Source organism: Heterocephalus glaber, unplaced genomic scaffold (genome assembly GCF_053883595.1).
Source record: "Heterocephalus glaber isolate CG9 unplaced genomic scaffold, H.glaber_assembly_v1.0 deba00001452, whole genome shotgun sequence".
NCBI classification, from domain to species: Eukaryota; Metazoa; Chordata; class Mammalia; order Rodentia; family Bathyergidae; genus Heterocephalus; species Heterocephalus glaber.
The window spans coordinates 368,587-394,702 of NW_028258302.1; the positions used below are offsets into that span (position 1 = coordinate 368,587).

The 26,116-nt window shown below is 48.2% G+C and overlaps 2 protein-coding genes across 10 annotated transcripts in view; both read right to left on the reverse strand.

Annotated features, from left to right (window-relative positions):
* Window positions 1-288: 288 nt before the first annotated feature.
* Artn (artemin) lies at window positions 289-13,324 on the reverse strand. 2 transcript variants are annotated; one of them, XM_013068154.3, is made up of 5 exons: window positions 10,941-13,324; window positions 10,594-10,743; window positions 9,271-9,332; window positions 8,762-8,900; window positions 289-8,695 (listed from the first exon to the last, which is right to left on the reverse strand). In XM_013068154.3, the coding sequence occupies exons 3-5, from the start codon at window positions 9,328-9,330 to the stop codon at window positions 8,229-8,231; spliced, it is 666 nt and encodes a 221-aa protein (XP_012923608.2). In that variant the 5' UTR covers window positions 9,331-9,332; window positions 10,594-10,743; window positions 10,941-13,324; the 3' UTR covers window positions 289-8,228. The 2 variants fall into 2 exon arrangements, with proteins under 2 accessions (XP_012923608.2, XP_004871951.2); XM_004871894.3 differs by having other exon boundaries at window positions 9,271-9,397.
* Window positions 13,325-13,473: 149 nt separating this feature from the next.
* St3gal3 (ST3 beta-galactoside alpha-2,3-sialyltransferase 3) overlaps window positions 13,474-26,116 on the reverse strand; it is a 231,978-nt gene continuing 219,335 nt past the window's right edge. For 4 of the 8 annotated variants that reach the window (XM_087214961.1, XM_013068177.3, XM_013068176.3 and 1 more), the window contains 3 exons: window positions 19,490-19,636; window positions 19,134-19,280; window positions 13,474-14,486 (listed from right to left, as the gene is read on the reverse strand). In XM_087214961.1, the coding sequence (XP_087071087.1) occupies window positions 14,397-14,486; window positions 19,134-19,280; window positions 19,490-19,636 (384 nt within the window). In that variant the 3' untranslated portion in view covers window positions 13,474-14,396. Of the gene's footprint in view, window positions 14,487-15,493; window positions 15,682-19,133; window positions 19,281-19,489; window positions 19,637-26,116 lie in introns of all 8 variants that reach the window. The other 4 variants (XM_013068179.3, XM_013068178.3, XR_002391516.2 and 1 more) reach the window with 3 other exon arrangements.

Consider the following 26,116-nt stretch of genomic DNA (forward strand, 5'->3'; position numbering starts at 1 on the left):
CTGGAAAATGGAGAGGAGGAGACCGAGTCACTCTGACGCTCCTCGGTTACTTGATCCGGCCCGGGGAAGGGGCTGTTTGGAAAGAAACCGTCAGCACCACCCAAAGAAGAGGAGACTGGGCTTAGCGCCACTCAGAAATAAAGGACCACCAGTAAGCAACCTAGAAAACTACATACCATGGACAGTGCTCCGAGGACTTGCGTAAGGTTTTATTTATATATATTATATATATATAAAATATATATAATATAAGTAAAGAGTAGCTCACATTGGAGTGCTAGGGTCAGTATTTTGTACACTTTAGGTGCAGTCCTCTCAATAGATGAGTATTTTCAAATGAGACAAGAAACTAATGTTGGGGGAAGTTGTTTATCTTGCCCAGGTCACACAGCTAGGGTGACAGAATCTAGCTATAGACCTGGTCTGCTCCAAGATCCAGCAGTCCCTGCTTCTTGCCTCTCCAGTAGTCCTTTTATTAACTCCTGCCAGCGATCCCAGCATAAAAGAAGAAAAAATTAAAATGAAAGGGCCTCTATACTTGTGTTCAAATGAAGGAAGCTGGCACTGGCAGTAGCTGCTAAGCCCCAAGAGTTGAAGGTTTCCCCAGTGGAGGGGAAACTTGATCTGAGCTTGAAGAATAGGGAGAGCCTGGAGAGGAGAGCAGCTCACTTCGCTGGTAAGCAAAGTCACTTAGCAAATCTTTATCAAGAAAGTGTTGAAGAACACTAGTAATGTGTTACTGTTTTAAGGGGATGTATGTGGGGTGAGGAAGAGGGAAGTGAGGAATAAATGAGGGGAAGTTGGAAAGACAAGTTGAGAGAAATAGTTGGGAGCTTGAACATTACCCAAAGTATAATATGAAACTGTAATGAGGGTTGCCTTTTAGAAAAATCTGTCTGAAGTATTGCGGATACTTTGAAGGAGGAAAGGATAGAGGCAGGAGATATTTGGAAAGAAGATATAGAAAGCCAAAATAAAGTAACTGATTCCAGACCTTTATACAGGGTGTGAAATAGCCTGGATTTGGTGGTGCTGGCTGGAGGTTTTTGTACTTGAGGATGGAGGGGGGATTAACAGCACAAATTCTAGACTTGAAGTATTTCTTCCAGTGAAGGACAAAATGAAATAATACATGACTGGAGCTTGACCCAGAGGCCACGACTTGGCCAGTGTGTCTTCTTCCTCCTTCCAATCAAGGGTTCCTTCTCCTCACCCCAGCAGGTTCCCCTGGCAGAGAAAGAAGCCAATAGCTCCTGAACATACTTCACAAACAGTATATAGGACAGATGGACTGAAATAAGACCCGGGGAGAGGTGGGGACATTTCTGAGGGCAGAAGAAAAGGGGATCTCCAGGATGAGTGGATGGCAGTGCAGGGTATCTTAGAGCCAAATAAGGGATGAACCCTTGGGAGCTAGTTACAGAAAAGAGTCCTTCTCTGAGACACAAGACATATAGGATCTAGAACTTGTGACAACTCTGGGAGGGGTCTGAACAGAACACTCGAAAGCCCAGGAAGGGGGAGAGATTTTGTTGGTCACCTGGAACACTACCAGCCTTGTCTTGTCAAAATTACATTATCAGTTTGAAGGTCTTCTGCCTACCAAAATAATGTGAATTTAGCCTGCAAACCCAGAGGAAGGCCTTCTTGCAATTGAGAATTCTCAGGGAAGACAGCCATCCACTTACCATCAAGGCTGGATACAAGCAATTTTCTTTGTAGTCCCCTGATTTGAAGGAGAAAGGTTAGGTAGAAGACAGACAGGTTCATTTTTAATTCACCCTCACAGTTAGCCATAGACACTTGGGGTCCTGGCCTTAAAAGGATGTTTCCAAATAGTTCTCCCATTGTGAATGGATCTTGGGCTTTGTCTTCTTTCTCACAAGCTTATGGACTCCTGGAAAACTAAAGCTCAGATTCACTGGGTACATCAAATGCCTTCAGTGTGAAAGGCAGCTATAGAGATTTGCTTACTTTTGTAACTTCTTACTTTTATTTATTTGGCTTCAACGTTTGTGTTTTTGCCAGCTCACAGATCTATTAATAGACAGATAGATAGAAGACAGACAGTAGATAGAACTTTTTAGTTGTTTTTGGCAAGAAGTTTATCCCAAGTCCCTAAGCCACCATCTTTCAAGAAAATCCAATGGGTAGTTTTCAGTCCTTGTGTGACTTGATTTTTCTGGTGCATTTGGCTTTCTTGACCAGTTACTCCAGTTCTTCTATTTTGTTTCTTTCCCTGCCTCTCTGACCATTTCTTTTTGGTCTCCTTACCATCTTGTTCGTCTTCTTCAACCTAGTCTTTAAGTGCCGACTCTCCAGGGCCTTAGCTGCTACTCTTCTTATACCTCTCATCACCCTACTCCCTTGGCTTCAAGGTGTGCCTCTCATATTTCTTTGGCCCAGGTGGCCCTGAGTTCTAGACCTACACATTCAGCTGCCTCTAGCCTCTTTGCCTCCTGAAAGTATCACAGGAACATTAAATTGAAATGTACAACATGGAATTCATGATCTCTCCCACTTCTTACCCAGTCTGGGCAACTTGGAGAGATCCTTTCTCAAAAATCTAGTTAAAAGTGCTACATTCAATCATGGCATGGTGGCACACACATGTAACCCTAGCACTGTAGGAGGCTGAGGAAGGCAAACTGCAAGTTCAAGCCTAGCCTGGGCAACTTAGCAACTTAGTGAGACCCTATCTCAAAATAAAAGAAAGAGCTGGAGATGTAGCTCATTACAAAAGCCCTGGGTTTAGTGCCACAAAAGGGGGGGGGGTGTCTGGAAATGTAGCTTGGTGATAGAATGGCCCTAGGTTCAATCTCCAGCACTGTAAAAAAAAAAAAAGGTCTGTAAAAAGGCATTGAAGCAATAAGGGACTGACTGGTTACTAGTAAAGAGAACTGATTATAAATTAGAAATATAGGAGTAGCAGAGTCTTAGGGCTGAGACAGAGAAAGCCCCAGGAAGAAGCCCTCACCCCTCTATGCCTGCCCAAGGCTGAGATCCATACTATACTGGAGAGGCCATGACCAGAGGTGAGAAACAATAAAGGTAATAATAACCAGTATAGGCCTAATGCCTCTTATCTATTTCTGAAGGACCAAACATAATACACACTCCATGAAGCCTTTTGGGGCCCCTCCTCCCTTTCGGTCTGGGTGGAACCAAGTCCTCTTCCTTTGTGAGTGTAGACTCTCCCTCTCACTGACATACATATTTGGACCAGTAATACTGCTACTGGAGAGACTTTCAATTGTTGATTGCATTTTTATTTACTCATTTACATCCAGTAAGGGTTGGCAGAAATAATTCAGGACCCTCACTTAAATCTGAATATCAGATGAGTGACAGATAATTTTTTGTCACTCATAGGCCTCAAATTTTTACATGGGACAGTCTAAAAAAATGTTTATTGTTTATCTGAAATTCAAATATAACTGGATATCCTGTATTTTCATTTGCTAAATCTGGTACCCTTACCTTCCATGTCCACATCCAGCTGTGGTTTCCTTGTTGGCAGAACGTGTTTCTCATTGATCTCTGAAACCTCATATCATGAGAGCCCAATGCATGAGAGTTAGTGCTCAAAGTTAAGAGACTGGTGACTTTTCTGGCTCTGGAGTTGAAATTAATCGGAAAGAGTTGAGACTAGACACAAAGAGACCAGTTAGGAAGATGAGCAATAAACCACCCAAAAAGCTATGAAAACTTCAACAGAATGGCATTGGGAATAGAGAAAAGGGGATGGAACTGTAGGAGCTAAGGATTTGGTGACCAGTAGATAAAGGTTATGACAGAGCACAAGGAGTCTAGGGTGTTGCCCAAATTTTTGCCCTGTGTCACTAGGTAGAGGTTGGTACATTCATGAAGGAAGGAACACTGGAAGTGGTTTGGAAGCTGGAGAGCAGGGAAGCTTATTGATGTGGGGCACAGAGCAGCACGGAGAAGGATAGAGAGTGGATTTGAAGGAGTGAACTGAAAACATCAGAGCAGATATGTGAAGCTTGAGGTTTCCAAGGATATGTGGGCAGACATACTGAAATTAGACTCAGACTCAGGAGAAAGGTCTAGAATGGAGATAAAATGAGTGAGTTAGCATGGAGGTGGTGACTGAAACTATGGGAGTCCATAATGTTGCAGAGAGAGAGAGAGAGAAGAAAAAGAGGAAAAAGATGATTTCAGTTACCTGAGGAACACTAAGAGACAAAGAGAGCCAGATGTGGTGCTGCACACCTGTAATCCCAGCCCTTCTGGGAGGCTGAGGCAGAAGAATCATAAGTTTGAGCCCAACCTAGGCAATTATTGACTTATCAAGATCTTGTCTCAAAAATGTTTTCAAAGTGGCTGGGAAGGTAACTCAGGGTGAAGGACCTGGATTCTATCCCTAATACCCCTCTCCCAAAAAAAAGAGACAGGGAGAGAAGAGGAACCCAAAAGTAGTAGAATGAGCAGCTGGAGGAGTGGAAACCAAGAGAGTCATGGGAAGATAGATTCTCAAGGAGAGGTGACAAAACCAAGTGCTTCTGGGAATTTAAAGAACTAAAAGGTTGAAAAGTAGCCTTTAAGTTTAGCAATGATAAGGCCCTGGTAGCCCCAGCAAAACCTCTCCTAGTGAAAGAGAGGTAAAAGCAAAGCAGATGTCTCTCTCTCTCTCTCAATTTTTTTATGATTGCATATATTTGAGCCAATAGAAATACAGATGGGAAGGAGATATGAGATAGAAAAAGGTTGAAGAGTAGGAAGTGTTGTAAATAACTGAGACAGAAAGCCCTGATATTGGAGCTTGAACACAGTTGGAGGAATCAATCGAGCCACAGGAGGACATTGGTCATGGTATATAGAATAGGGCATCACAGTGTGGGTGCACTGACTCCAAAGGGGCCTCTTAATGAGCTTCAGAAAGCCTGTGCACCCCTGAGATCATTTACCCTGATTTATACATCAGCTACCTTTCCAGTATTTTCATAGGATAGCTTTCATTTGCTTTGGTCTATGGCTTTCATTATATTCTCAAAGGACTCCTCAAGTCTAAACTAGACTTGAGAACAACAAAGGTATGATCACATGGCACAAATTCTCCTGAATCTTTTCTCTGATCACTCAACTTCTTCCTCCACCTCTCCCTTCAAGATGAAGGGAGCTAGTCCACATATACTGCATCACTGGGACCTCTGGCCAAGGATAAGATAGAAATCTCTGGACAATAAAACTGGAAAGTTGCGGGGAATTTAGCTCACCAGTGCCGTGCCTGCCTTGCAAGCACAAGGTCCTGAGTTTGATCCCTGGTACCGAGAAAAAAAAAAGAAAAGAAAAACGGAAAGTCACTGCCAAGGCATCTGCTAGACCAGGTAGCCGTGAGTGGGGGTATACATGGAACCTGGAACCACATATCCTGGATAAAATAAACCTACAGAGGAGTTTGAGATATTCCCTGGAGCTGGAAGGATTGTCATTTCCAAGCTACCTATAATTTTCTGTCTTGTAAAAGGCTGTGACTTGATACCCCTTTGGAGACCATTTCTTAGTTCTGGGAAGGCTACTCATGGGGCAGTGTGGTTTTGTGAAGGTGAAACAAAGACCAGAGTCAGAAAAGGAAGTACCAGAAGCCCCCTCAGCTCAAAGAGCTCAAATGTGTTGCCTGGGGTGGTCATGTGACAGGTTACCTCGGCAAAATTGTAAACAGATGCAGTTCTCAGTCTGTTTCCTTCGGGAAAATAGTTTTGTTTGTTTGTTTTCCTTTTGAGAGAGATTTGGATTATTCTGACCTACAAACTGGGGCTGCTTCTTGTGGGAATGTGTTCTTTTTGGAAGAGTTGTAGTTTCCTCTAAGACTTTGTGAGGTATTTGCAGAAATTCTCTGGGACCCAGAATAAAACTTCAAGTTTGGGGGGACTACTCCTGAAGGACTGGTAATTTGGGGAGGGTTGAGAGTCCAGACTTGTTTTGGGCTCCAGTCTGGCCTTCTCACAGTAAGCACCCTCAGAGATGGCTTTTTTCACTCTCTCTAAGCAACTCTGAGGACAGCAGTGGCAGGGGCTGGAAGATTTGAGACCCTCGAGGGTTTGAGGACTAGGTTGGACTTCAGATTTTCCCAGCAGGGTGCTGCTTGACCCAAATGTTCCCAGAACTGACAAAATGATCCCCCCCCCGCCCCAAATCAGCCCTCTGCAAACTGTATGACACTGATGCCATTTCCTTTGGGTATTATGTGGAAACTGAGGATCCTGGATTAGTTTTGGAGGCAGAGAGAGGGATCAAGGGCATGTTTCAGGATAAAATAGGACCAAAGTTTTGGGGACACCTAGAACTGTGTGAACACAGAAGAGGGGAAGCACAGGCACAGTTCACATCCTTGACCCAGAATGGGCACAGCTCTCAGCGCTCTTGGCTCCCCAGTAGTCTGGATGAAAGGGCACCTTGCCAAAGCAGATGGGCATGCAGGAAAGAGTTGCTGTCAACAGCGTTAAATGCCTTGCACCCCACTGTCTACATTGTCTCTCTCCTTGGTTTAGGCCACAGCTTCTGCATGGAGGCCTCTCAAATCTGTTTCATCCAGACTCCCAACCTCCAGACCAGCACAACCCACTGCCTCCTGACAGTCCCTCTGGATGTCCCACAGTCCCTCAGATGTAGCACCCTTTCCAAGCACACATCCCTGTCTTACCACAAAAGAAGGAAAATCACATAGGTCTTGCCAATACAAATGCCTAGGACCTGGGAAACATGAAATGCAGAAAAGCTCAGGGGACTTCATTGATCTTTTGGAGATGACTTGGGGACAATATGAGAGACCACTCGATGAAAGTATGTACCTCTTAGCTTCTGTGTGTGTGTGTGTGTATGCACGTGTGTGTATGCACTATTGGCGTTACATCCCCATCCCTTTAAAAAATTTTTTTTAATGTGACACAGGGTTTCTCTAAGTCACTAAGTTGCCCAGGCTGTGCTTGAACTTGGAATATTCCTGCCTTAGCCTATTTTTAAAAATACCATTTGCCAAATGGAATTTATAATTATATATGTAATTGCTTATTTATTGTCTGTCTCTCCTGGTTTAAGCTTCGTAAGAGCAGGGATTATGTCTTTTTCACTTCCATATCTTTAGTGTCTATCCAAAGGCTGACATAATTGATTAAGAGTAAATAAACATTGGATGAATAAATCAATATCCTTATTCATCACTCTAAATGCAGATCCCTCTGTGTTACTGGGTCCTTTCCTGCATTCTGATCCCTGTGAGGCTCTGTGCACTGTTTCCCCAAACCAGCATCTCATGCATCCTTTTCTCCTCTTCAGCCTTTTTTCAGTCACTCTCTTGCCCTAGGCTGCTTCATGGAACAAAGGTAGTCAGCTCGCTGTGCTGGACCATCTGCAAGTGTACACCTGTCAGGGTGGCTTCAAATCAGCTCTCTGGATGCAGGACACTGATCAGTGACAGTGGAGTGATGTAACATGGTTTTCTGTCTTTACCTGATAAGCAGGGGCCCCACAGCCACAGGTGGAGGCTTTCTCCATGGAAGTCTTTAGGTCTCCCCTCAACAGGTAACCCAGGCCCCACGGGTTGGGGACTGTAGGAGGTGTGAGTGCCCTGTGAATGCATCTTTGCTGCCCACTCTGCCTGGGTTCCCCATCTCCCATCCTGGAGCTCTGGGAAGGGATAAGCAGTGGGAGATGCAGGCCAGGGCTGTGATTGTTGAGTCAATGCGAAGTGTGTGAGTAAGCAGATGAGAGCACATCTCCAGCCAGCCCCTTACCCATCTGCACAGCCCAGGAAACAACCTGACAAACCACTAAAGTAAATAAATAACTTAGAAATAATAAATAGGGATCCAGCTCCCATCAGTAAGGATAAGACCATCTCCAGCACAGGCACTTTCAGCCAAGGACTACAATGTGTGTCCTTCAAATTCCATCCCCCCAGGGCCTGGGCCACTGCTGCATTCCCTAGAGGTGACTCAAGTCCCAGGCCTGGCCAGTACCAGAGTCTATGAGAGGTGGGTGTGAAGGTCTCCTAGCTGAGGTCTCTGGTGTCTGTAGGGCGGGATCTCCAGGGTGAGCACCTTGAAGCTGATGGTCAGTCCAGTTACCCTTCCTCCTCTCCGGGACCGTGTCCGTCAGGTCTGAGGCTTCCATCACTGGCTGAGGCTCCTGGCCAGTAGGACCCTGCAGGAGGGCCACAGGCAGGTGCACGTGTAAGAGTCCAGTCCACAAGATCTTGAAGAGAGCTCTCAGCCTAGGCAGCCGCAGGCAGTTGCTGAGAGGCGGTCCACGGTCCTCCAGGTGCTGTTGACATCCATGAAGGAGACGGCTTCATAGTGAGTGGGCCGGCAGCAGGGCTGGGTGACCGGCCAGGAGCCTGGCGGCGGCCGAAGAACCCCTGCACCCAGTAAACTGGCCAGGCTGAGATCATGCGGGGAACGCGCACGACGGCAGGAGCCACTGCAGAAGCGGAAACGCACCAGCTCATCGGAGCTGTGGCCCAGGCCCAGGGCGCGCACCGGAACCAGCTGTGAGCGCAGGCGGCAGCCCCGTGCCCCCGCAGCCCGCGCGCGGCTGCCTCGGGCCCCTCCACGCGCTGTGCGTCCTCCGCGGGGTGAAGCTGGCAGGGAAGGGGACACGGGAAGGGGCGCAGGCCGGGAAGGCTGCGGCGGTGGCCGGCGGGTTCTTCCGCCGCACATATGGGCCAGGCGTCCACCTGGAATGAGACAAGGTCACACGCGGTGTCCTGGCCCTTGTCCCGCCCCCTTGCACTCTCACCTACCCGGCAGGTGGCCGGTGGGGGGCGCCAGGACCGGCGCGGGGCCTTCGCGAGTGGCGGAACTGCGGGGCTCAGGGCCCAGTGAGGACTCCGTGACGCTGCTGAGCAGGGCTAGAGCGGCCAGTGTTGGCCACAGGGCTGGCTGCGCAGAGAGACGAAGTGGGGACTCAGGAAGGAAGAGAGTGCCCTGATAGGCTGTGTTTGGGGGCTCTTGGGGCTGACCTGTCGTTGGCTGAGATCAGAGAGGGTTTGGGCTCCCAGTTGGGTGGGGGTGTCAGGAAGGGCTTAGGTTCAGGAATAACGGATTCGCTGTCTCTGGGAGCCTAGGTGAGGAATCAGCTGAGGGCACTGACCATCGACAGAAGTTCTGGTCCTTCTGCCATGTGCCTGAGTCCTCCCTCCTTGACCATTTCCTTTCCCACGTCTGACCTGTACCCATGCCAAGTCCTGCTCTTCCCTCAGCTCAAGCCACCCTTTCTCAATACAGTTTGGAATCTGGGGCAATCACTCACCTGCGGCCTAGGCCAGGGGCAGTAGGGCAGCACAGTAGGGCCTCCAAGTCCAAGTTCCATCTCTATCAACACCAGGAGCTCCCATCAGCCTTTGTTGACCTGTTCCCCCACCCTCCTCTTGAGGCAGCTTGCAAATTGAAAGATGAATTATTTGGGGTGGGGGGGTGTCATCTTTTCACCTAAGTTTGGCCATGCTACAAGGGGCTGGGGTAGCACGACTCAGTCCAGAAGTAGCCACATTGAGAACCTTAACTGTGTTAGATGCTTTGCAGCTATTTCTTTCTTTTCTTTTTTTCACAGCTCCATGAACTAAATGGTTCGATCTCCTTTTTTCCAGATGAGCAAACAAGGCTCAGAGAAGCTCAGAGATTGTCTAAGAACACAGGGTAGACTAAAACCAACAGCCTTTACTCCATGCTACAGGGGAGGATGCTGAGGCCTGGAGAAGAATTAGTGTCTGCTGCTCACTCTGAGAGTTATCTGATAGTGAGGCCCAGGCCACTCAATGCCACTTCACCTTGCTCCTCTGCGATCTCTGTTCTAGACCCAAAGCCTCCTGAGTTTTCTCTTCTGACCACACATGTCCCTCCGGAGACCGCAGATGGTGGGGGATGCTGGGCCCTCTGAAAATAATAGGCCTGGGCCCTGTCTTCCTATAACCACCAGGGGGCAGAGTCTGCCAAGCCTGCAGACTAAAGAGGCAGAAGGTGGGCTTTTTCAAGTCTCTGCGGGCTCAGGCTGGGGCCACTCCCAGGAGGGCCTGCCAATCCACATACTAGCCTGGTCTCTGAGACCTGGCCCAGGTCTGCCCCCTTCAGCCTCCTGTGGATCTGGCAGCCCAGCTTTGCTCTTAGATGTTTCCCTCATCCTTCCCGATCCCAGCCAGCCCTCCCAAGTGCCACCAGCCTTTGCTAGCCCCCACGGGCTGACACTCCTGAACACCACTCTGGGGCTTCAGAACCTTCTTGAGCCCTCATTAGCCAGTCTTTCCTTGGAGCCCAGCTGTTATCCTAACCCCCTTTGCCTAGCACACAGTGTCTGCACACCTGTTGGACAGATCTCCCAGGCCTTCCTCTAAGAAGTGATCCTCCAGGGCCAGGTGCATGCCTGTTGGTAAACTGGATTCAGAGCCCTCCAGGCCAGGCCAGTGACTATTCTCACAGTTGGAGGCAAAGCCAGGCAAAGCACCTTAGAGGCCTCTGCACTAGGGGGAGCCCAGGAGTAGGTCCCTTGAGGGCAGCTCAGGCCCTGTTTCCCTCTTTGCTGTCTGGGCCACTGGGTTGTCCAGCCCTTTCCACCCTGATCCACCAGCCCACTACTCACCACGGGGGTCCTGCACTGTGTTCTTCTAGGCACCTTTCCTGGGACCAGTGCTGGGCTTTCCCCCGAAGCTCAAATGGCTCATGCCCAGGGCTGTGCACCTGGCAGTGCCTCTTTTAGCCAAAAGTGCAGCCTTGGCAACCAGTCTGTGCCCTGTAGCGGCAGCAGGAGCCTCACATTACAGCGGGCCAGCAGGGCTAGCACACTCCGACAAACGACAAGAGGGACTGGAGGGTCTGGGAGGGGCAGAGCGCTGCGCTGAGGGCTGGGGAGAGGGAGGATGGGCGAAGACCGTCCTGCCTCGTGCATTCAGGTCTGGGACCAGGGGATGGGCATGCGGGAGGGCTTACCTCGGGTGCGGGCCTCTGAGCCTGCGTCGAAGTGAGCGCTGGGGCCCGAGGGACTTGCTGCTGGCGGAGCCCGCGGGCCGTGTCCGGGGGCCAAGCCCAACTCCATCCCTCAGCAGCCTCCTGCCCGCCGTCTGGTGTCAAATTCCAGCCCCGGCGTCACCGGATCCCGGGGTGGGGCCCAGAGCGCCCCCGCCCCGCCCCACCTTTCTGGGTTCACCTGGCCGCTCTCCCCGCTGGACTTGGTCACCACTGCCTGGCTACGTCCCCCAAGGTCTGGGGTAGACGCTAGGAGGGGACCCGCAGATGAAAAGAGTGGAAAAGGAAGGCGGCGGAGAGGCATGCAAACTGGGAGTTCGGAGTTTGTAGTCACGCGAAGTGGAGAGCTGGGAGGCTGGACCGAGGGCGGGAGAGAGCAAGCGAGGGCGGGGAAGGAGGGACAGGCGGGTCCCTGCCTTGGCCACGGCCCGCTAGGCTGCAGACTCGGGGGTCCTGGCTGGCGGGACCTCCTGCTGGTTTATCTCTCTGCAGATTGCTCGCCCGCCTCGGAGCGGCGACGCTCTGCGCTGTAGTCCTCCCGTTGCTCACCTCCGAAGCTGGTCGGGACTCAGAGAGACGCAGGTGAACACCTTGGTCTGGCAGCATAGCCATGGCCATGAGGAAATGGAAGTGAGGACTGAAAAAGGGGAGAGTAACAGAGTGGGAAAATAGGAACCGAGGCTTTAAATATGAGGGGAGGGTGGCATTTCAGTTGCCTAGTTCTGGTAATTTGGTAGGCGGGCTGGGGTTTGGGTGGTAACATGGCTGGAAAGTTCAGGCTGAAGAGGCTGGCTTTATCCCAGATGCCAGGACCACTGAAGGATTCTGAGCAGGTCAGAGATGCATTTTCGAGGATTACTAGCTGCATACTAGCTGCAGTGGGAAGGATGGTTGGAGACAGGCAAGACAGGAGAGGTGGCAAGTCAGCTGTCACCCTTAACCCTTCCTCAGGGGAGAGAGGATGAGGCTTGAGCAAGGTCGTGGGAAGCCAGGGGGCACCCAGGCCCAATCCCCCATGCACCCTTTTGAAAATTCAGTGCCTATTCAGGTGGGGTGAGGGAATTGGAGGGACAGAGGTGTGCCTTTAGCTTTGGCCTGGGTGACCAGGTACAGGGGAAGCATTCTGGGAAGCAAGACTCCCTGGGGAAGAGGTGGGAGCTTATGAATGTAGCATTGGACATGTTGAGTTGGAAAGGCCTGTGGATTTTCCTAAGTGGGAATGTTCAGGAAGCAGCTGAATTTTGTAGCCTGGAACAAAATGAAGAGAAATGGGCTGGTGATGGCAATCTTTGAAACACTGTTGACCAAATGACACGAAATTGGCGGTTGTGGGTGGGGATGAGAGGGCTCAGGGAACATGTACGGACCAGCTGTACCCAAGCTATGCTCCAGAGTCATGGGGACCTTTAAGAACTACCCACATCCGGGCTCCACCCCAGATCTGAATCAATCTCATGGTACGAAGGTATAATTTTTCAGATTTGCACAGGTGATCCTGGCATATAGCCAGAGCTCAGAACCACAGTGTTTGTGAGGGAGTTTCACGCAGTGCTGTGGACTGAAGTCAGACTGCTGCTGCTGCTGGAGGCTGTGTGCAAGTTCCACAGGCCCTGGGGGACAGGAGGCTAAGACATGAAAAGTGTGCTCTGCTGCATCTCATAACTGCTGCCCACTTCGGGGGCAGCCTCCCTTGAATTTTCAGCCAAGATCACCACTTATAGGCATGGCACCTAGGCCCTGCACGACTCCAGTGGGCACCATTCAGGCAGGAGGCAGTACACTGGAGTAACACATTGAGGGCCCTGTTTGAAGCAGAATGTGGGGGTGTTTACGGGCTTGCCTGGCCCTCAGTTAGGGCCTTGCTTCCTCTCAGCGGAGGAGGCTTCTGCCTTAGGACAGACCACAGCAGTAAGGAGGGCATGGTCCTTTGGATGGCCAGGATTCTGTCCTCAGGGGTCTCACCAGCAGGAGGGCCTGGGGCTGCCTGCACTCTTGGACTGGGGTAGACCAGATGGTGCAGTGGCCAGCTCACTCACTGTCAAAGTAACACAGTCTGGCAGCAAGCTCCCTCTGTGGACTCAGACGCAGGTATGAGTCTGCCTATTTTCAGGCCAGCTAGAGGTGCTGGGGAAGAGATCTGACTTTAAGGTTCTAAGCGGGTGAGGTGGCATGGGAATGCCTTTTCTAAAGTTCCCCAGGATATACTTAGAGCAGGTTGGGTGCCTTCCAGTCTTATGGAGGTGGGGGCCTGGAAGAAGACATGCTAGGGTATCAGGAGCAGAAAAGGTCTGGGGCCTTGCTGTGCCTTGTAGGTGCTACTGCTGGTCTGTTCCTCTCATGGTAGAGTACATGGGGCTGTGGGGGCCAGGGGAAACTCCAGAGGCCTCTGAAAAAGTGAAAGGGATGTGGTAAGCTGGAGAGAAGGTTCTTGGCATAGTTGCTGAAGCCCCAGGTTCCTGTTCCTTCCAGAAGTCAGTAAAAGCAAAAGGAGGCCAGGTTCAGGGAAGAGCTTTATTGCTTCCATGAGGGCTGCCTGAGGTGGATGCCACAGCCTGGACAAAGCCCTAGGCCCTCACTTTCCTCTGGTCCAGGCTAAAGGCAAAGCCCAAGGATCTGGCAGTTCCATTTCAGAAACCCAGAACATCTGACAAGCTGGTCAGTCCAGGTGGGGAAACTGTCCTATAGGTCAGTACAGCTGGAAAGGGGAGCTCTTCCTGTCAGGCTGGGCCAGGCCTCCCCTCCCGAGCTTTAAAGTTCTCTCTGCTCTAGCCCAGGGGGTGTCTTGCTGGCTTTCAAGGGATGGCCTCAGGGCTTCCAGGCAGGACAGCTGGGGGCTGGTGAATAGGAATATCCAATTTTCTCCCGAAGAAATGCCAAAGAATGCCATGAGCTGGAAGAGGCTGTAATGAGATGCTGCCACCTTTCTGTAGCCCCAGAGTAGGGCACAGGCTGGTCATGGCACTCCCATTCTCCAGGGAGCTTACTGGTACCGCTGCCTGATGGGCCCTCTAGTGGGCCTCTTTCTGCATGGCAAGTGGACCAAACGACATCTCCAACCTTATTTAAAAATAAATTATCCCTCCCTTCCCCCCCACCCAAGTTCACAAAATGATAATACACCAAACATTGATTGGAGAAATGATTCTGACAGCATCCTTGCTGCCCATGTCCCACCTCCTACATGCTGGGCCTGCTCGGCACAGCCCGTGGCTTCCTGGCCCTCTGGCTTCACGGACCCAGGCTGAGAGGGGCTGCGTACTGGTCTCTGAGGTTGGCCTCTGAGCAGGTACTGCTCTGGCTGCCCTGCCAAGGCCTTGCTGCCTCTGGGGCCCCTTGGCACTGTCTTTCTCTGCGTCTGAAGACTCCTGTGCAGGTGGCCGCTGCTTGCTCTGGGCCTCTGTGGCTGAGTGCTGGGCCCACTCAGATGCCACTGCTCAGGTCAGTGATAACATGCGCCTTCACCAGCTTCCGCAGAAACTCTTTCTCTCGCTGGATGTTATGTGTCCAGGACTGGAAGGAAAGAGATGAAGTGATGAGGTGGGCAGCCCAGGTGGCTGCTGAGACACACACAGCCCTGCTTGAGCCAGGGTGGTGCGTGCCCCCTTCCAGTCACCACCCCCTGGATCTCTGTCACTGTGGACATCCGAAGGCAGACATGTGTCATCCACTGTGCCTGAATGACTGTGATGACCCTGCTTCAGGAGGCCAGAGGTCAGTGGTGGTGAACCTTTTAGAGACTGAGTATCCAAATTTCAACCCCAAACCCACTTATTTATCTCAAGGGCCAACACTGCGATTACACCTGAATGTCTGATGCTTGGATAGTGGGGTGACATGGCTCGCATGCGGACAGCGAGGGCTCTCTGTGCCTGCTGTAGCTCATGGCCCACAACTGCCATAGCTCAACGTGCCTTCCCAAGACCTGGACAAAACTATCCTCCCACTCTGTACTCATTCCTTCAGAGCTATTCCCCAGACTTCTTTCAGGCCTGGGTGCTGTAAGTCTCAGAGCTGGAGGAAGGAGGTGAGTCATGTCAATCCAACAGCAAGGGGGTGCAGAGTGATTCTCTGGCCTGATGCAATCTACTCTTCAGGCCCGGGGCAGCTGATGAAATCTGGTCTCCCAGATCACAGGAGCCAGGGAGCCTGAGGAGCTGAGCCTAATCTCTTTTTTTTTTTGTACTAGGGGATCAAACTCTGGACCTTGCCCTTGCGAGGCAGGTGTGGTGCCACTGAGCTAAATCCCTGGGCCCCAGCCTTATTGTTTTTTTGCTGTTCCTATTGTTTTCTGAGCAGGCTCTTGCTATGTAGACCAGGGTGGCCTTGAACAAATTTGCAGCAATCCTCCTGCCTCAGCCTTCTAAATCCCGGGATTATAGATGTGTGCCACCACACCCAGCTTAAATGTTTATCTTTAATTGACAAATAATAATTATATATATTTATGAAGTACAATGTGGTGTTTTGGTACATGTATATGTTACAGGATGATTAAATCAAGCTAATTAACATATCACCTTACATCCTTATTTCTTGTAGTGAGAATATTTCACTCCAGGGTTTGTTTTTTGTTTTTGTATTTGTTTTGTTTTTTGAAACAGGGTCTTGCTATGTAGCCCAGGCTGGCCACGAACTCAAGGTGATCTTCCTTCTTCAGCCTCCTGAGTGATGGGATTATAGGCCTGTGCCACTACGCCCGGCTTGACTGTAGTTAATAAAAACATATTATTTATTTGAAAATTGCTAAAGAGGCTATGTGGAAGTTACAGGGAAAACACTGCCTTCCAAGACTTCCAGGACAGGGTTCTTTCCCATCCCATGTGCTCTCACCATGAGGCTTGGATGTCTAAGTCCTTCAGACAACAAAAAGGCTTGACGGATGGATGGATGGAAGGAAGGAAGGAAAGAAGGACAGGGAGGCAGAGCCAGCAGAGGAAGGGAAGAGGGGAGGGAAGTCAAGGGCCTCATCGTTCCTGTCCCAACTGGCCTGCCTGCCAGCCTCACTGTACTGACTCACAGCCACTGCATCCTGGTGCTAAGAACTCAGGCCTCTGTCCAGCCCTTATTCTGCCCCTGGCAACCTCTCCAACCTTTCAAATCTTTTCAATGTGAAACTCAGGCAGTCATCAGCAGCATTCCCTATAGTGCTCTGCTCTGAACTTCCTTCACCTTCTTCTTTGAGCCACAAGCCTGGCCTCCCTGAAGGACAGCACCCAGGGGTGCTCTCAGGTGGCAACGGTTTCCTCCCTCTCTGCGTCACCTGAGGTGGGTGGCTCTCCCTTACTCTCTGTCCTGTTTCTACCTGGTTGTATTTCCACACTCCCTAAAACACCCAGCTGCTCCTAGCGATCTGTCATTACACTTTGCTGTCTGCAAACTGCTCCTCTTTGTTGCAGATCCCAAGGGCCCACCCCATTCTTTGAAGATTTAAGCATCTGGCTCATTGTCTCTGTTTGAGGGCAGGGACTGCTAGACACAGAATTAGTGCTCAATAAACATTTGTTGAATGAAATTAGACTTTATAGGCAAGAAACAGGTTCATAAGAATGGCAGAATCAGGATACAAACACTTGTAGACACTAATAAAGCTCTGTACTTACCCCACATCTCCCCTTCCGAGAAGTTTGATGGGTCAGTTTCAAGAGCACCCACTAGGAGTCACTGAGGGGTAATAGGTTAGCAGAGGACTATTTGATGATGCTAAGGAATTACTGTTAACTTTTTAAGATATGTAATAACAAAAAGTAGTATGTATCCTTCAGAGAAACTGAATGAAATATTTATGGCGGTGATGATAAGATATCTGAGACCTGCTTCCAAGTGTTCAGTGGGGCTGGGAGCATGAGAGGAAGGAGACGAGAAATAGTATCGGCCATGTGTTAAAGACTGATACATGGACGGGCAGTATATTACCCTCTTGGCTTACAGATGTGTTGGACAATCTCCTTTCATAATGAAAATGTAGGCAGGAAAGTCTGCTATAGGGTGACACCAATCTGCTCTCCAGGCTGCCCCTCTTGGGTGCTCGTCCTAATTTCTGTGGAGCCTTGCAGAGCTTCCACAGTGCTGTGGGCTGGCACAGGACTCTGGAGACAGATGCCCACCCACCAGCCCACACTCTCAGCAGGGTCCCCCTCCTCTTTAGCCACCACCCCCTTTATTGAGACAGGGTCTCATTATGTAGCCTAGGCTGGACTCAAACTCATGATCTTCCTGCCTCAGCCTCCCAAGTGCTAAGATTACAGGCATGTGGTACCATACCCGGCCCCTTTTTAGCCTGTCTGACTCCTCTGCCTTTGCCCAGCCATTGAATGTTGGAGTCCTGGCATTCCACCTTGACCATGCTTCCTCCCGTCTTCTTCTGGAAGTTGCAGCATGCCCTTTACTGCGGTCCTCACAGCTCTCTCTATTTCTAGCCCAGATTTTACAGCTGTGTGGCAGACACTGTATAAACTGCCTTATCCTCCAGCTACTTCTCAGCCTTGCCCCTCTCCTTCTCCTCTGTCCTGACGGAGTATTCGGGAGGTGTGACCCCTGCAGCCTATGTAGGTTTCTTTTCACTGTTCTCTAATGCACCTGGCTCCTACTCCCTGTACTGGGGGGCTGTTCTTACCACAGCCAGCAGGCATCTCTTAGCTTCTACCTCTGGCAGCCACTTCTCCCAGGATTAGTGTCTTTCCAGGACACTCAGGAGAGTGCTTGTACCCCATCCCCATGTACAGTCACAGTGAGAAGACAGCCATCTGTGAGCCAGGAAGTGGATCCTCACCAGACCTGAATCTGCTAGTACCTTCATCTTCAATTTCCAGACTCCAGGACTGTGAGAAATAAAATTTTCCTCTTTAAGTCACAGAGCCTAGTATTCTGTTAGATTAAGAACCAAAAGAGCCTAATACAATACAGAAGGTAATTGAAGATGGGGATGTAAATGTGGAGAAGATGTAGAGTGAGAAGACAATGTGGGATGGAGTGTTAGCTCATCTCGATTCCTACAGGGTGGACCAAAACCAATGACATGAGACAGACAATCAGAGAGATGCGTAAGTGAAAGAACAAAAACACCAGAAATTAACGACTCAGAATCTAAGCGGGGAGGAATGGCCCACACATAAAAAGAGTTTCTGGGAGGTCACAAAAGATGACATGTGGCCACTATCCTGGGCAGCCTGGAGGTAGGTCACTGGCAACCTCGGAAGAACCTGTGTCAGGTGTGGGTGTGTGTGTGTGGTGCTGAAGGGCTGAATGAGAGGGAAGTACTAAGGGGTGCTGCGAAGCTTCAGCTTTCTCAAGGAGAAGGCGGGTGTCCAGGAGTGTGTGGAGTGCGAGACTATGGAACAGTGCACTGTGGCTGGAAGGAGCAGAAAGAGACTGATGAGCAGGAATGTGGACTAGTGGAGACCACAGCCTCCAGACTCATAGCAGCATGAACTTGAACAGGTAAGATGTTTTTCCAAACCACCAGATATAGGGGCAGAAAAGCTGTTTGGGGCATTGGCCCCAACACTTACAAGTTTCAGGTTGGGTCTGTGGGACACTGATGGTAGAAGCTAAGGTATGGGAAGAGAGTTCAGATTTCACACAAGATCCCTGCAGTACAGGAAGAGATGCCAGGAGAGGCTGACCTACAGTCTGGGAAGCTACCTGTACATAAGGGCTGCCTGGGAGCAATTCTGGATGACAAACAGCACCTGTGTTTCACTACAGGGAAAGGCAGAGGTACACGGGATGTGGATTGTGTGAGGGCAACAAAGCCATCTAGGGGAAGGCAAGGATTATAGAGAAGGTGATCTGACCTGGCGCCAAGCCTAGTGTGTGATGGGCAGACATGCAGCAAGGAGAGGCGAGGTGTGGGGTGAGCTGCAGAGCAAGGGCAGGGAGGGCCCCATGGAGAGAGAAGGGTGAGGAGGGTGTGCTGGGTTCAGACGGTGGCTGGGAGACCAGTAGGGGGGATGTTGGTGGTCAGTCTGCACACAGGGTGGACCTTCAGGGCTCTGCTTAGCTGAGAGTGGGCAGGCCCTTGCTGGGGCACTGTGGGCAGCTAGAACAGCTGCTGCCCTGTCCCTGTCTCGTTCGCTGCACACATGCAGTCCAAGTCTGTCCTTGTGCTGGAAGCCCCCTCCCTCGGTTCTGCCCAGGTTCTGTCCCCAAGGCTCAAACCTCCTTGATGGCTGCCATGCGTACGGTCTCATAGTAGTGCAGGGGTGCGTTGGGCGTGCTCATGTCGTAGCCGAAGCCTGCAACTGCCACCTCATCACAGCCATGCAGTGCCATAGTCACTGCTACACTACCAAGGGTCGGGATATTCTGGAAGAGGGCAGAGAGGAAGCTTATGAAGTTCAGCCAGAGTGCTGAGGCTCAGATAAGCTTCACAGAGCTGGAAAAGCTCCATTTCCAAGGAGGAGCCTTCCTCCCCACAGAATTCCCCTCCAGGACCACTGCCACCCATCCTTCCTTTTCCAGGGCACCTCTGGCCCCGTTCTCTTCCTCCTTCTCCCAGGGCCCAGGAGTCTCACCCCCCGGCCCATGAGGCCGTTGTTGAAAGGCAGTCCGATGAGGGTAAAGGCAGCTTCCTGGATGAAATATGGGTTGAGGATACGAATCTCGGGGGGCTCCTTGGGCACTCGAGTGGCCACAGATTTCCAGAAGCCATCTGATGCACTCTAAGGACACAGTATAAATGGGCATGAGCTAAGCATATAGCTCATTATGGGTCAGGTGAGTGGTAGGAACCCAAAGTGAGCACAGGTAAATGGGAAGTGAGGTGTAGAAGGACAAGCTGGGACCTGTGGGATAGACCAGCTGGTGTAGGAAGGCCTTGCCATGTGGGGGGACATGGGATGTGTCACAGGATGAACTTGTTGGGGCCACGGTGTGTAACAGAGGACACACAGTGAGTTGCACGGAGGGTGGAGGGTGTAGCCCAAGGGGGCCCTTGGGCCAACGGGAAGACCCAAGGGTCCAGCTGTCCCGCCTCCCCACTGCGCTGACCAGGGACCTGGCCTTTCCCTCCTATCTCCTCTGCAGAGCTTGTCTCTTTTCCCTGATGTTCTCTCCTGGCTCTCAGTCAACTGTGCTAAAGTGGACCTGAAAAATAAAGACAAAATATGAGCTCTATAGAACAGCAGAATGACACTCAAATTGCAGTTCTGCTACTAACTAGAGTTGGGTGACGTCAGCTTCATTAACTATAAAATGAGATACTCTTCCCTCAGGGATCTGGGTACCATGCAGGAAAGGTGTCACCCCTGAAGCCTGACAGGGCCACAACCTCCTCTCCAAACCCTCTCCTTTCTTCTCATCCAACCATATGGAGACCTCTGGACTCCCAGCCCTTCCTGGTCTAGACTCTGATGTAAATCACTTCAACTACTATCTTGTGAGCCCCTTTGTTATCTTGTGTCTCTTGCCTTCTATTGCCCTAGACGGGAAGCTGACCTTGGCATCAATCCATTCTTTTGCTTTTCTACTCTTACAATTGGGCTCCTGACTACCGCTGGAGGAAGTCACAAACCAACCCCAAAACTGGAAGAATCACTACCAGCTCCGAAGTAACTGTGATTGACCTGAGGATCAATGGAAAAGACTAGAAGATGCAGAAACAACTCCAAATACACTCAGTCACCTTCTCTTGACAAAGGGGCCAAGCACTTTCACTGGAAGAAAGTAGCTTCTTTAATAAATGGTGCTGGAAAAACTGGCTTTCCACATGCCTAAGATTAAACCTAGTTCAATATCTTTCACCATGCACTAAACTAAAATCAAAATGGATCAAAGATCTAAATATTAAAATAGAAACACCAGGGCCAGGAATTTAGCTCAGTGGTGTCTCTGCCTGCCTTGCAAGCACAAGGTCCTGAGTTCAATCCCTGGTTCCAAAAATTAAATAAATAAATAAAATAAGTAAATAAATAAATAAAATAGAAACACTAAGAGTACTGGAAGATAGAATAGGTACTACACTTGAAGACACTGGTGTAGGCAAAAACTTTATGAACAAAACCCCGACTGCGCATGAACACAAAGAATCAACAGCTAGGATCTCATCTTATTAAAAAGCTTTTGCATAGCAAAAGAAACCACAAACAGAGTGAAGAGACAACCCACAGTGTGGGAAAAAAATTTTGCCAGTTTTTCCTCAGGCAAAGGACTAATACCTAGAATATATAATGAACTCAAAAAAATCAGAACCCCCCCTGGGCCGGGATTTAGCTCAGTGGCTTCGCCGCCTGCTGCGCAAGCACAAGGACCTGAGGTTCGATCCCCGGTACCAAAAAAAAAAAAAAAAATCAGACCCCCCCCTCAAATTTAAAGACCCAATCCAAAAATGGGCATCTGAAATGAATAGACACTTCTCAGATGAAGAAGCAGAAACAGCAGATAAGTATATAAAAAAATGTTGAACATCACTGGTCATTCGAGAGATGCAAATTAAAACAATGCTGAGATTCTACCTCACCCCAGAAAGAATGGCTGCTATCAAGAAATCAACCAATAACAAATGCTGGAGGGATTGTGGGGAAAAAGGAATCCTCCACGGTGGGAGTGTAGACTGGTGCAACCACGGTGGAAATCAGTGTGGAGATTTCTCAAAGAACTAAAACTAGAGGTTCCATTTGACCCAGCTATTCCCCTTCTTGGTATCTTCCCAAAAGACTTAAAAGCATCATACCACAGCAATATATGCACACCCATGTTTATAATGACACAGTTGTAATAGCTAAATCTTGGAAACTGCCCAAATGCCCATCAACTGATGAATGGATAAAGATGTGGGGTTTATTTTTTTTTAATCCAATGGAGTACTACTCTGCCATAGGAAGGATAAGCTTGAGACATTTATAGCTAAATGGATGGACCCTGAGACCATACTCTGAAGTAAAATAAATCGAACACACAAGTTTAAATACTGCATAGTTTCTCTGGTGTGAGAAACCGAAAGTGTAAATATGAACTAAAATGATGTATGAAAGATTTTGGGAAATGGGAAGAAAATGTTCACATGAGAAGGGGAACAAGGTGGGGGGGGGGGAGAAGGGCCAAGAAAAAAAGAGAACAGAAGGAAAAAATGGAAACAAAGCTTTTGTAAATAAGCAGGAGAAGGGGTTAAAGGGAGAAAAGAGAATGGGTAAAAAACCCCCCAAGATATATCATATACAGATACAAATTCCCTATGATCAATGTTATCATGTATATCTAAAATGTACAAATCAAAAAAAGTAACTTATTTCCAGCCACTTTGTTATTAGCCTAGAAAACCTAAAAGGAATCAACTAAATTTAGAATGGTTAAGATAATTTAGCACATCAGGAGGAAACAATCACCAGATTAAAAAAAGAGACCCCATAGTAATCATAACAAAAAATACCCAACACTGAGCAATAAACTTCAGAAAGCTGAAAGGCCTATATGAAGAAAACTATAATCCTTTATTGAGAGACAAAAATACAAGTCATTGCAGACAACTTATAAAATGGGAGAGACAAACTATATTTCTGGTGGAGGGAAAGGCTGAATATTAAACACAATGCCTCATCCTTTCAGATTAATGTACAGACTTAACATAATTCTAGGAACAATCTCAATAGGATTTTTTGAAATTTACCAGAAATATTCTTTTTTTTTTTTTGGTAGTGGGGATTGAACTCGGGACCTTGCACTTGCGAGGCAGGCGGCGTAACCACTGAGCTAAATTCCCAGCCCTTACCAGAAATATTCTAAAAATCTATTTCAAAGAAGTAAAAGGCAAAAATAATGCCTCCAATTAAAAATTATGGATTTGTGTTTATTACAACAGTGACACACATGTAAGAATCAAGATAGCCAGGTGTGGTGGCACAAGTCTATAATCCCAGCACTTGGGAGGCTGAGGCAAGTGGATTGCCTCAAGTTCAAGGCCAGCCTGGGTTACACTGTTCAAGGCCAGCCTGAATTACATAGCGAGATTCTGTCTCAAAAAAACAAAACCAAAAAAAGAATCAAGATAATGATTCTTGAAATAGAATCAACATATGTACAGGTTATGATAAAGGAAGCTCCACCAACAGGGGGAACAAGTGATCAGTGAAGATTTGTCACCTAGCTTCTCCTTTCCCTCATACTACACTTAAGATAACTAAATGTCAGAAAGTATAAATGTTACGTGTAAATTTTGTCAAGCTTTCCACACATTAATGCAAAAGAAGAAAAAAAGAATTGTGACTTTACATTCTTTTTTTAGTACCAGGGATCAAACTCATGACCTTGCGCTTGTGAGGCAGGCACAGTGCCACTGCGCTAAATCCCTGGCCTGTGACTTTACATTCTGAAGTGCTTTGTTACATCTAAAATATAATCAGAAAAGTCAAGAGGGAAACAAAAAAGTGGGGAAAATTTGTCAAAAATGATAAATTCATATTTTAAAAACTCATAAAAAATCAATGAAAATGAGGGAAGAGGGTTTACAAGTGGATGGAGAGAGGTGAGTGGGAAGGGGATACAAAAAGCCCACTGGGGATTTAGCTTAGTGGTTCCGCTGCCTGCCTCGAAAGCGCAAGGTCCTGAGTTCGATCCCCAGTACCAAAAAAACCCCCCAAAATAGAAAAAAAAACAAGCTATGTTATGTACATGTACCCACTCCCCAAAATGAATGTAAACTTCATGTACTGTAACATATATTAATAAGATAAAAATTTTAAAAAGAAAAATGAAGGACCAGGGATTTAGCTCAGTGGTGCCGCACCCGCCTCCCAAGTGCAAGGTCCTGAGTTTGATCCCCAGTACCAAAAAAAAAAAAGAAAGGTGAAGTCCAATAAAAATGAATAAAGGTCATTTAAAAAATTAATAAGCATGAAAAAATTAATCACTAGTGACAAAGAAATGCACATCAAAATAACTGTATAATATTTTTCATTCACTAAGATATGTATATGTAATTGTTAACTGTGATGTGTCAACTTGATTTAAGAACTGCCTAGCAGATTAGTAAAACTCTAGGTGTGTCTGAGGATTGACATGTAGGCTGCAAGCTCAAAAGGGAAGGCCCACCCCAGATATGGGTGACACCAACCAATAGTTTGTAGCCTGGATGGAATAAAAAGGAAAAGAAGGAAGTCCTCTTTTTTTTCCCCCTTTGGGTCTTCTCCGTTCATTGCCTTTCGATGTTCATTGCCAGTTCCTTCAGGCTTCCAGTATGGATTCTTTAGCCTTCCAACACAGATTCACACTGGACTCTGTAGTGAGCTCCAGCTATTGACCTTTGACTGGATCCTGTGACCCTTTAGCTGGCCATTTTGCATTCTTTCACCTCTGACTAGCAGAGAACCACTGGGATTCTTCTGCTTCAAATCCTATAAACCCATCTAGTAAATCCTTTCTATAATCATACATATATTTTATATTAAATCTGTTTCTCTAGCGAACTCTAACTAATACAGTATATGCATGTGGTGGTGGTATGCTGAGGCAGAATTCTCCTTGCTCCCAGAGAAGTAAAATTTGGTACAGCCTTTCTATAAAAAGTTATCAGACAATATACATCTAAAGCCTCAATGCTGTTTATACCTATGACCCCAACATTTCCCTTCTAAAAGTAATCAGGATGATGAAGACCTCTGTAGAAGTGTGTTTTTTTAAAGAAAATTATTTTATAGTTTTATTTTGAGACAGGGTCTCACTAAGTTCCCCAAACTGGCCTCGAACTTGTGATCCTCTATCTCAGCCTTCAGGGCGGCTGGGATTACAGGTGTGTGTCACCACACCTGGCTTATTACAGTGCTATTTTGCTGTTGTTGTTGTTGTTGTTGTTTGAGACAGGGTCTCCCTGTGTAGTTCTGGCAGGCCTTGAACTCACTATGTAGCCCAGGCTGGCCTCGAACTCACAGTGATCCTCCTGCCTCAGCCTCCCAAATGCTGGGAATACAGGCGTGCGCCACCATGCTTGGCTACAGTGTTATTTATAGAAGTGAAAAACCATAAAAAAAAAACTCCAAAAGTTTACAACAGAGGTTTGGTTAAATAATACATGACCCATCTATATATAACAAAATGTCATAGACATTAAAATTATTTTTTGAGGCTGGGGATTTAGCTCAGTGGTTCCGGCGCCTGTCTCGCAAGCGCAAGGTCCTGAGTTTGATCCCTGGTACCAAAAATATAAATAAAATTATTTTTTGAGAATTTCATCACATGGATATAACCATAATTTATGTAACTATTCCTGTTGTCAGACACTGACAATGTCTTGTTTCCCCAGATCTGTTTGTCCTCCTGTGTCCTCTTCCTTTTCTCCCCACCCATTTTCTAAACCAGAAACCTGGAATCAACTTCAGCTTTTCCTCTACTCTCTCTCACCCGTCTTGTCCTACCGATCATCTGGTCCTTTTGTTTTTGTCTCCTTAGAATCCTATTGATTCATGCCTTGCTCCTAAAGGCACTGCTACCATCTCAGGTCCCGGCCTCAACATCCTTCCATGTAAACTATCATGATGACTGGTCAGTCTATGACTATCCAACACCCCAAAGCTCAGCAGAATGACTGGAGCATAAATCACAATGTTGAGTCCATTTCCACATTCAACACTCAGAGTCAGTGCCTAGAATGGGCTGCCTCTGCTTCCCAAACTACCTTCCACTATGCCAGAACGGTCTTACAAAGAACTTATCAGAACACATCACCGCTATCCACAGTAAGTTCTGCCTATCCCATCAGGTTTGATCTCAGCCCCTCTGAAGTTGCCACTAGCTAATTCTCACCTCCATGCTCCTGCTGCTCTCTGTGGTCTCCAGTGTTCCATCCCTGCCCCCATGTGATCCATCTTACCCAGCATCTGCCTCTTACTCATGTCCTTCCTGACCCTCTTCAACCCAAGGCAGAACTGACAGGTATCCTTCAAGAAGCAATAAAACACAGAGTTAAGATCCTTGGTCTTGCTGGGCGTGGTGGTACATACCTAGAACCCCAGCACTCAGAAACCTCAGGCAGTAGGATCACTGTGAGTTCAAGGAGAGCCTGAACTGCACGGCGAGACCTTCTCTCAAAGAATAAACAAATAGGTGCCAGGGATTTACCTCAGTGGTTCCACTGCCCCACAAGTGCAAGGACCCGAGTTCGATCCCTGGTACCAAGAAAAAAAAAAAAAAAGAATAAACGAACAAACAAAAGA